Source organism: Bos indicus, chromosome 19 (genome assembly GCF_029378745.1).
Source record: "Bos indicus isolate NIAB-ARS_2022 breed Sahiwal x Tharparkar chromosome 19, NIAB-ARS_B.indTharparkar_mat_pri_1.0, whole genome shotgun sequence".
NCBI classification, from domain to species: Eukaryota; Metazoa; Chordata; class Mammalia; order Artiodactyla; family Bovidae; genus Bos; species Bos indicus.
The window spans coordinates 36583659-36594164 of record NC_091778.1 but is presented as its reverse complement, the minus strand read 5'-3'; the positions used below and the strand labels follow the sequence as shown (position 1 = coordinate 36594164).

The following is a 10506-nucleotide window of genomic DNA, read 5'->3' as shown; positions in this document are numbered from 1 at the left end:
AACGCTGAAGAAGCGCTGACCCAGGAAGGGAAGGGAAGCGTCTTTCCACATCCTTCCTCGTGTGCCAGAAACAGAGGTGTCAGGGAGGGGCTGCGGCTGGCAGGTCACTCAGGGAGCATGGAGCCAGGATCCAGGTGACTGGCCTACTCTTCATATAGCCAAGCCTTCTGCCTGCTGGAGCTGGCTTCATGCAGGCTTCCCGTGGGCCCATCAGGGCCAGGGAGCCCAGGCCACCCAGACCCAAAGCCCAGGGGACTCTAAAGTCTTGCCCAGGTACAGAAGGGCAAGAGGCTCAGGGGAGCAGGGAGGTGCTAACTACAGGTCAGAGATGACAGTGGCCTAGACTGGGTGGAGGCAGTGGGATGGAGAAATGCTTTGGGGCTCAAAACAAATTCTAAAGATTTAAAAGGTCAGGGTGTTGCACCAGAGTGGAGTGGGGGGTAGGGGGATCCAAAACAGTGCGGAGATCTGGCTTGAGCGGTGAGAGGCCAGCACACTCCTGCTTGTCCTTGAACCTCAGCTTCCTCATCTGTAAAGTGCTGTTGAAAGTCTGCATTCCAACCATCTTTGGAGTCACTCATCACTGAGTTCTCTCGTGTGTATGTGTGATATGTATACTGGTAAACTTCTGCTTGTTTTCCCTTATTCCTCTTTTATTAGTCCAATTTGCAGGATACAAGCTGAAGAATGTGGGAAGATAGAGGGGAAAACCATCTTTTTCCTCTCCTACATCAGAGAGGGGCTACCTTGGCTTGGCACCTCTGTAGGGAACACCAGGCCACCTAATCTCACACTCGGGAAGGGTTATAACTGTGTGAGAGCCAGGGCGGGCGGTCAACTCACAAACATCTGGGGCTTCATCTCCCAGGCAGAAAAACAGCGGTTCTCAGGGTAAGGCAACCCAACAGCTTGACATCACCTGGGAACTTGTTAGAAATACACATTTAGGGACTGTCAAGGGCCGGATGGATCAGAACTCACAGTGGTTTGAGCTTAAAGAAGTTCTGGGAGATTCTGATGTAGCCCACAGGCTGTTTTCATGGCCCTCCAGCTAAGAATAGTTTTGCATTTTTTAATAATGGTGGGGTGGGGGAGAGCAGGGAGTGGAGTCAAAGAGTAATAGTCTGTGCCATGTGAAAAATATATGGAATTCAGATATCAGGGCCCATAAATGAGGTGTTATTTGAACAGTAATAATAATGGCTTTGCTGTCAGGCTAACGGAGCCATGCTGGTCCCAGCGACCTCGTAGCCACAAAGCCTACAGCATATTCTCTCGGACCTCTGCAGGAGAAGTGTCCCTGCCCTGCCCCACAGCAGCAAGCCTGTCTCCAAACCACTGGATCTGCAGGGCTAGAAGCCAGGCCTGCATGCCCACCCGGGCTCGGGGACTGTACCTGGGTGAGAAGCATGTGTTCTCACCTCTAATGAAAAGTGACCACATCCTCTTCTTTTACATGGAGGCAATTCTGCCACCTGCAGAATGGTGGGGGTGGGGGATGTGGGGAGGTAGGGGTGGGGTTCTTTGCTGGTGACTTTCTGGAACCCCTGACAGTGAGGCTGCACTCACCTCCAGGAAGCTGGCATCAACAGTTAGTGAGGAAACATGGTTACTGCGTGCAGGCTCAGTCGATAATTCGTATCCGACACTTTGTGACCCCACGGTCTGTAGCCCACTAGGCTCCTCTATCCGTTGGATTCTCCAGGTAAGAATATTGGAGTGGGTTGCCATGCCCTCCTCCAGGGGATCTTCCCGATCTAGGGACTGAGCCTGCGTCTCATTGGCAGGCGGATCTTGACCACTAGCACCACCTGGGAAGCCTGCAGTTATTAACATCCCACAGATTTTTTCGTTTGTACTTTGGTAACTGTTCTGCACGAGGACGGGTTCCTTGGCGACCATAGGTTGTTTAATTTTGTGCACTTCTGAGAAGGACACCGCCACACACAAACTATGCAAGCCTGCAGGAACCTCGCCATTGGGCCAACACGGAGGAGGCCTCCTGGACCTACTCCTCAGCCAGCTCCATGGCAAGGCCCCAGCCCCTCCCAGGACAGGTCAAGAACAACTTCCCGTAGTTCTTTTACATCTTGTGGGAGCAGCCCAAGCTGAGCACCTACAGGGAGCCAGGCACTGGTTACTCTGGGTGCTGGGGCTCCATCGAGAACGAGAGGACCAGAGCTCCTGCTCTGGGGAGGCTGTGGAGCAATGCCGCAAGGCCATCACGGAGGGCTGAGGAAGGCTGAGGTCTGGAGGAGGTCAGGCCCCGCATGGGGCCCTGTGTGGTCTTCCCCACCCCAGCCAAACTGTTCCTTTCACTTCCTCCTACGCTCTCACCCCAGGGGCCTTTGCTGGTGCTGACCCCACGCTGGGAAGCCCCTTCCCATATACCTGGGAAACCTCTACTCATCCTTCCGAGCTCAGAGGAAATGCCTCTTCCTTGGACCCACTGGTCCCTCCGACAAGGCCTCCCCTGCTTTGTGCTTGGGGCCTGAGCATCCCTCTCATTCAGGGACTGGGCCCCGTGGCAGCGGCTGCGGCAGAGGCGTGTCTTGTGCACCATCGGACGCCTGTACTGGGGTGAGCCCCGTGCCCTGCTGCTGGGTCGTTGCCCAGTGGATCTCAACTGCCCCTTCTCTGGAGAATCATCCAGGTTAACAGGAGCCACCTGGGCCCAAAGGTGCTGAGAGGCTGTGCCTCCCCATGGAGAGGGGTCACAGTTCACACGCCTGAACCCAGGGTCAGGTGGCTGGCCTTCAGCTGCTCCCAAGTCTGTCCTTCAGTTCCTCTCCTGCTTCTACTGCTTCCTTCACCAACCCCCCAGGCCACCCCGCCTCCCACCACTGAGTCACGGCACATGGATCTATTGCAGGCTCACACCATTGTCTGTCCCCTGAACCCCTAGAGGGATGTCAGGAGCTGGGCCTATCCTGCTTCCTCCCAGGGCTCCAATGCCTGGCTGCTGCTGCTGCTGCTAAGTCGCTTCAGCCGTGTCTGACTCTGTGCGACCCCATGGACTGCAGCCTACCAGGCTCCTCCGTCCATGGGATTTTCCAGGCAAAAGTACTGGAGTGGGTTGCCATTGCCTTCTCCTCCAGTGCCTGGCAATTCATAACGGTGGCAATTCATAAATGCTACTGGAGGAATAGATGGGGCTCCCGTTTCTCACGCAGGGAAACTGAGGCCCAAAGATGGCTGATCATAAACATTTAGGAGGCAGAAGGCCTTTGAGACCCCAGCCCAGCCTTGGGTAAGGACGACTCCTCCTGTGCTGTCTCAGCAGCACTGACAAAAAGGGGCCCAGGGCCCTCAGTTGGCTCAGACTTCCTGGAGTGCCAAGCTCTCCACCCTCCCTACCCTCAGACTGAACCGGTCTCTTCCCAGCATGGCTGGTGGCTGGCCTCTGCCTACACGGGGTTAGGGGGAAGTTGGGAGTGGGGGCAGCAGGCTGGTGAGACTTGAAGGCCCCTCTCTGGGTGGGAAGCCCACAGGACCCGCCCTCCGCCCATCCATCTTCACCAGATGAACACACAGGGAGCACATCTTACCCTGCTCGGGGCACTAGGCCCTCAGCAGTGGGTCGAGACACACCACCCCTGCCCACGGGGAGCCTCTGCAGGGGGCCAGGAAGGATGGGGAGGTGAGTCTAGGGGAAGGGTGAGGGGGTGAGGGGAAGGGCAGTCCAGGCAAAGGGAACAGCCCTTGCGCAGGCCCTGGAGTGGGGACAAAAACGTGCTCTCAAGGGACTAAAGGGGGACAGGGTGCCTGGAGCAGAGGAGGGGGATGAGGAGGGCAGGATGAAGGCAGGTTGGACAGACAGGATCCAGTGCAGAAGGAAGCGGGGGAGGGCTCACAGGCAGTGGGTGAAAGCCCAGACTCTGGTTTGGAGACCACTCTGGTCCTGGTGGAGACTGGCCTGTGGGAGGGGGAGGGGGTGTCCTTTGAGGACACTGCTGTGACCTTGACTCCTTGGCACTGAAGGGAAACCCATTTCCAACTTCCTCCCGAGTCGCAGGCCCCCTCAACAGAAGGTGGACTTGGGGAGACCCTCTGGCCAGGCTGTCGGTCCTGGTAGGAGGGCAGTGGTCTCTGTGTCCAATGACCAGACATGAAGGCCACACGGGGCGCTGGGGCTTGAGCCACAGCTCTGACCCCAGATCAGATAACTACCCTCCCACTGCCCTTGGGCAACACCCTCAATAACCCAGAACTAACCTCCTCCAGGACAGTAAGCCTGTCCCCTGATCTCAGATTCTCCATGCCCCTCCCCACCCCCCATTTTTACCTGTTTCAGGGAAGATTCCAAGGTGGACTCATTTCATCCTCTGGGAGGCGGGAAAGAGTAGAGGCAGCTAGTGGGCACAGACACATATGGATGGGGGCCTGAGGGCTTGTGTTCCAACCCAAGGGCACAGTTTCAAGGCTCTTGCTGAATTAACAGGCTCTCTCTTTCACTCTCCAACAAATCTGCAGGCTGGCTGCTGTTAGGAACACCCTTCTGCACCGATGGGGAGACTGAGGCCAGAGAGGGAAAGGAAGCCACTCTTGACTGGTAAGCAAGCATGTGGCCTGGGGTTTGACTGGGTCGGGACTGGCCTGAGGGACTCCTGAGCTCCAGCTGGAGCCGGGTCCTCCTGCCCGGAGGCCTGGCCTGGCGGTGCTTTGGTGAGAGCTCTGGGGTGTGGGAGTCGGGGGCGGTTGGCAGGGAAGGCCACGACTGGCTTAGCTTCTGGCATTGGGACCCCAGGGAAAGCTCCAGGGCCAGAGGAGGAGAGCACCCGCCGCCCTCATCAAGCCAATCGCCTCTGGGTCCAACCCACGGGGACACGGGCCAAGAAGCCTTCACGGGACCACAGCCCCGTCCCCACCCGGCTCCCTCTCCAGCGGCCCGGAATCATGGCGTGGATCTTCACTGACACAGAGGGGTCTCCACTCAGGGAAAGTTTGGGCAAAAGGAAGGATCCTTTCCTTGGGGGCTTCTTCCAACAGAGACCCTTGAGGTGATGATATTCTTAGCCCAGAACAGGCCAACGTGTCCACACTGCAGCCGCACGAGCCTGCCCTCTGCGGCCCTGCTGCCCCCACTTCAACCCCTCTCAGCTCCCCCACACCAGTGGGAGCCAGGCCTGCCTCATTCTGGGGGCTCAGCACACATCAGCCCTGCCCTCGCCAAACCCTTGCAGGAGAAAGGGAAAGGGAGGCACAGGCCTGGGGAGGACCCTGCAGGGGCCCGGGGCCCAGCTGTGGCGGCTGTCGGGCACACTTGGGCCAGGTCACAGCCTGAGGAACACGCAGGGGTCTGCAAGGAGGCTGCTTCTGTCCTCTCTGTCCTCCTTCATCAGCCTCTGGGGAGCCCCCCGCAGGTCACGGGGTGCTGGGTGGGGGTCGGGGGCAACACGAGGGGCCGTGCGCACCACACCAGGCAGGGCCTCTCAACACACGTCTGCACACGGCACCGCTCCAGGAGGCTGAGATGAGTGTAGTGTGGTCTAGTCTCATGGCCTACACCTCCAGACGCTCTGTGTTGAAAATAACATGAAAATTCTCCTCGTTTCACCATTTAAAATATATTTGACATCGATTTGACCTTTGCAGGGGCCTCCTTCCCACAAGGTCCCCAGCCCCCACTGGGACCCTCTGGGGGCAGGGACTGAGCGGCACAGCACCAGCAGGTATGGCAGGCAGGGGTGCCGTGTTCTGAGAAACACACCTGGGCCTGAGCGGACACGAGCGGCCCACAGACACACACGCCACCCTCGGCGGACAGGCGCAGCTCTACGGCCGGAGCCTGGCGCATGCATGTATGTGTGTTTGTGGACAGATGCACACAGGCCTCCTAACATGCAGTCATGTGCAGATGCTCACCTTTGGAGGTGGCAGACTCACATACCTGTGTGGCTGTCACCTTGTGCCAACATGCACAGAAGCCTCACCCTGTCACCCGTGCCCCTTACCTGCCCATGTGGACAGAGTCGGGGCAGAGGGCTGGTGGGACCACAGCTGAGGTCTGTCAGTGCTGTGTGCCCAGCCCCGCAGCCTGGAAACACAGTAACCAACAAACACACAAACAGACCCATGAGCCACACGGAGTATCATACACAGACGCCACCTGCCCGGGTTCACACACATGTGGAGATGGTCATGGGCACACATCTGCAGGACACTCCCATGCACAGACTCGAGCACTTCAAGGAAAAGCCATCACTGGACACGCTTCACTGGCACATGGACGAGATGACTCAATATGGGAATTCACGCCTCGGCTCTCACACACTTGGCTCCAGGTCCCTCCCCACATAAGCAGCTTGCTTTCTCCGGGCAGAGGGCGCCTCGGGCAGCTCCAGCCCCCGCACCACCAGGCCCAGGCTGCCAGGAAGCTTCCTGGAAATACCACTGCCAGGGGCTGGGGGCAGAGCAAGTTTGTACCCCCACCTGTACAGCACATAGGCCACATATGACCTACACCTGTGTGCCCACAGACTCCCACACAACACACGTGCTCCGCACACACACAGCACATGGCACACTCAGTGAGTTCACAACTCCATACCCCACACACAGGCACACACGCCCCAGGGGCCACCTGATCCTGCCTCTGCACACACAGCTGCTCCATCTGCCCTCCTGCTTCAAGGGCACTAAAGAGGGAGACTATTTTGGTCTTTAGCACAAGCAATAAATAAATAAATAAATAAACACAGAGGAGGCAAAAAGCAGATAGTGGAGTTTGAAAACACAGCATCTGCCTTTGGTGCGAGATGAAAGGCAGCTCGGAGTGGCCCTCCTGCAGAGTCTGTGGCCTGAGCCATCCAGTGTGAGCCTGGGAGGTGGGCAGGCCTGAGAGGAGGTGCCCCAGGCCACTCGAGACAGCTGGGGCCTGGGTGCGGTGAGTGGAGGGCTGGCCCGGCAGGCCTGTGTGCCAGCCCCAAGCAACCAGGGCCATCTGCTACCCTCATGGCTCCCACGGGGACTCCACACCCCACCCCCCTGACTAAGGCTGAAGAAGCCCGGGGCTCAGGGCTGGGAAGGAGAGAGGCCCATCCAGTAGATCTTGAGCGAACGAGCAGCCTCCACCTGCTTGGGATTGACCCTTTTGACTGTTCCTGACTGAAAGTTAGGGTGCGGTGAGGCCAGGGCAGGGCTGTCTGGCTGGGAATGGACAGTCGGTGCTGGGACCCGCATGGCCCCTGACCTTGGGGCAAGCCTCCAGCTGCCTTGGGGTTGGAGGTGGGGAGGGGCTGGAGTCCTAGCACCTCCTGGTCGTGAGTTGTCCCACAGCACCTGGGCAGGTGGGCTGGGGAGATGCCAGCTCTCTAATGACTGAACAGCCCAGTCATATGTGAGCACAGTGCTCTCAGCAGTCCCAGGAAAGGCCCAGGCTCCATCCTGAGGCCTGGCCCCTGCCAGCTGCTTTCTCCATCAAGAACAAGCCTGTGCTGGGCAGCTCTTGGGCTGGCAGAGCCAAAAGCCAGTGACAAACAAGGAACCCAAGCCTCTACCCGACCCAGAGGTGTGTGCTGATAAGCTCACCTTTCCTAGGACACTCTTGTGTGTTCAGCATCAGGGCATAGCCCAGCTGGGCCCCGCCCGGGCACACCTGCACTGCTCGCCTTGGGAGGGTGGGGTGCCAGGTCAGCCCAACCTCTGCAGACAGAGGAATATGGTGGAGTTGGGGGCTGCGGAGAGGACACGTGGGTCCAATAAAAACAGTGACAACTGGAGCCAAACTCCCAGGGTCTCTAAGGCACGACTCATGCTGGGGCCCCGTAGGGATGGGGCTGAAACACTTCCTTGGAGTTGGGGAGCCCAGCTCTCCTTCCCATGGAGCCATCCACCCCCACAGTTCAGGGGAAGGGGTAGAGGCCTCTGGGCAGAAAAGGAGAGAGAAGCAAACAGGAGAACCCGGCAGGTCAGGGTTGGGGGCGGTAGGCGGCAGGTCCCACCCCGGCCCTGAGATATGCCTTGCAGGAGGTACAGAGTCAAACCTGAAAGCTTTTCCCAGACTCTTCCTGGCCCTTACCCCCAGCCCAGTAACACTGGAAAGCTTCCATTAGGATCATTAACATGGTCTCGGTATTGCCATCACAAATGAAATCCAATTCACTTTGTGAGCACAAAGAATGGGGGTGAGCCCCACGCCTACCCTGCAGGCGGCACCATCAGGCACATGCGCCGTCTTCACGGAAGAGAGGCCTGCCCAGCATCGGGAACTTGCTGGAAACTCCACTCAGCTACTTGCATCCTAGCAGACTAACAGGATTCTAACTGTCCTTTCTCCCCCCAACAAATTATAAAAATCAATCACGTTAATTTTCTTTTTTTTTTTGTAAACAGTCTTACTCAAACTAAGATTGAGAAAGCCGAAACTGGTGTTTCTCCCCAAGGTAAAAACCAGTGAGGCACCCTACTGCCTGCTGGCCTTCGCCCTCAGAGGTCAGGTGGCTGGTCAGCCGTCTCTGGACAGGCTGCAGCTCCCTCCTCAGGCAGAAGGCCCTGGCTCCTGCAGCCCAGTGCCCGGAGGCCACCTCCCCACCCCTGGGCCTTCCCCAGCTCCGGAGGCAGCACAAGCCACCCACTCTCCCGCCAACATTCCCAGGCGTTGTAAAGAAACATAAAACATCTAAAACGCTACTGAGTCTGCAACCAGGGCCCAAGCTCATCCTGCTCAGGCCCAGAGCCCTCGAGGGGCTCAGGCCTCTCCTTGGCGGGGCAGATGCTGCACCTCGGCCGACCGACGGCAGCTCAGATCTCAGACTCCCGTCTGTAAGGCCGCTGCTCAAGGGCTGTGCCGGCCTGCGGCCTGTCAAAGTCGCGCCTGGCCTGGGGGCCGAGGCTGTCTTGCTCTCCGTCCACCTCGTCCTCCTCGTCGCGGCTCAGGAAGGCCAGCTCATTCTCGTAGCAGAAGGAGTTGGTGCTTGGCAGCAAGAACTTGTTCTCCACTAGGTCCTTGGCACTGCAGCGGGGTGTGGATGGCACCTCGTACGTCTTGTGGAAATGCGAGTAGTCGATCTTGTACTGGTTTTTCTCCTCAAAGAGGACAGGCTCAAAGCGGTGGCCCCACAGGATCTCGTTGGCCAGGTAGGAGCTGCGGGCCTGCGTGGTCATGGCCGTGGCCTCCACCATGCCCTCCAGGATGACAACGATCTCGAAGTCATCCGTTTCCAGGTCCTGCCGGCTGATGCCAAACAGAGGGCTGGCCTCGTCGATCTCGTGCAGGATGGTGATGGGAGACACCAGGAAGATGCGGTCCAGGCCCTTGTCAAAGCCTACATCAATGTCGATCTGGTCCAGCGGGATGTACTCGCCCTCCTCCGTGACCCGGGGCTTGATGAGCTGGGCCCGCACGTGGGCCTCCACAATATGGCTCTTGCGTAGGTTGCCCACGCGCCACATGAGGCAGAGCTTGCCGTCACGCAGCGCCACCACCGCATTGTGGCTGAATAGCAGCGTCTGTGCACGCTTCTTGGGCCGCGCCATCTTGGCCATGATGGCGCCAATCATGAAGGAGTCGATGATGCAGCCCACGATGGACTGCGCCACCACCATGAACACCGCCACCGGGCACTCCTCGGTCACGCAGCGCAGCCCGTAGCCAATGGTGGTCTGCGTCTCAATGGAGAAGAGGAAGGCCGCCATGAAGCCATGCACCTGCAGCACGCACGGCGTGCGGCCATGGGCTTCAGCAGGCTCCAGGTCCCCATGGGCCACAGCAATGACCCAGAAGATGACCCCGAACAGCAACCAGGAGGCGAGGAAGGCCAGCGAGAAGATGAGCAGCATGTAGCGCCAGCGGATGTCCACGCACGTGGTGAACATGTCCGCCAGGTAGCGCTGCGACTTCTCATCCATGTTGGCGAACTCGATGTTGCACTGGCCATTCTTCTTGACGAAGCGATTCCGGCACCTGCGCCGCGTGTGCACCTTGCCATTGCCAAAGCCGTTGGCGCCCGACATGGTGACCAAGTGCAGCCCGTCCTCCTCTGAAGACACGATGCTGTAGGGGTTTGTGCGGCCGGACGCAGTCATCCAGGAGGTGGGGGCAGCAGACCCCGCTTGACCCCAGACTGGCTCAGGATTGAGCAGCTCCTGCAACAGAAGGATGGCAGGGCTGATGGCGGTGCTGGCGCAGTAGCTGCCCCCCAACCTCCACGCCTCCATCCCGGCCCAGCCATGGTTGCGGAGACCCAGACTCACCCACAACCAGTTCTTGGTCCTCCCTCCCATCTCAGCCAGCTCCCCGCCTGCCTCCAAACTCCCAGCTGCTCCAGACAAGAGCCCTGGGTTCTTCCTCAGTCCCCCTTTTTCCCACCAAGGGCTCTGCTTTCCAATATATTCAGGATTCAGGATCCGGCTCCTTCTTCTACCCTCCTGGCCTGAGTCCTTGAAATCACCCATGAAGACCAGCATGAAAGCCACCATGCTGGCCTTCCTGCTTGGTGCCAGTGCCCACGGCAGCCACCAGGAGTCAGTCCATCTCGTCTCCAGCCTTCCCTTGCTCGCCCCTGG

The 10506-nt window shown here is 58.7% G+C and overlaps 1 protein-coding gene across 3 annotated transcripts in view; it reads right to left on the bottom strand.

Moving 5' to 3' along the window:
- Positions 1–5551: 5551 nt before the first annotated feature.
- The window catches only part of KCNJ12 (potassium inwardly rectifying channel subfamily J member 12), a 37744-nt gene continuing 32789 nt past the window's right edge, over positions 5552–10506 (bottom strand). For all 3 annotated transcript variants that reach the window (XM_070773247.1, XM_019981504.2, XM_070773246.1), the window contains one exon: positions 5552–10086. In XM_070773247.1, coding sequence (XP_070629348.1) covers positions 8743–10026 — 1284 coding nt within the window. In that variant the 5' untranslated portion in view covers positions 10027–10086 and the 3' untranslated portion in view covers positions 5552–8742. The remainder of the gene's footprint in view (positions 10087–10506) is intronic.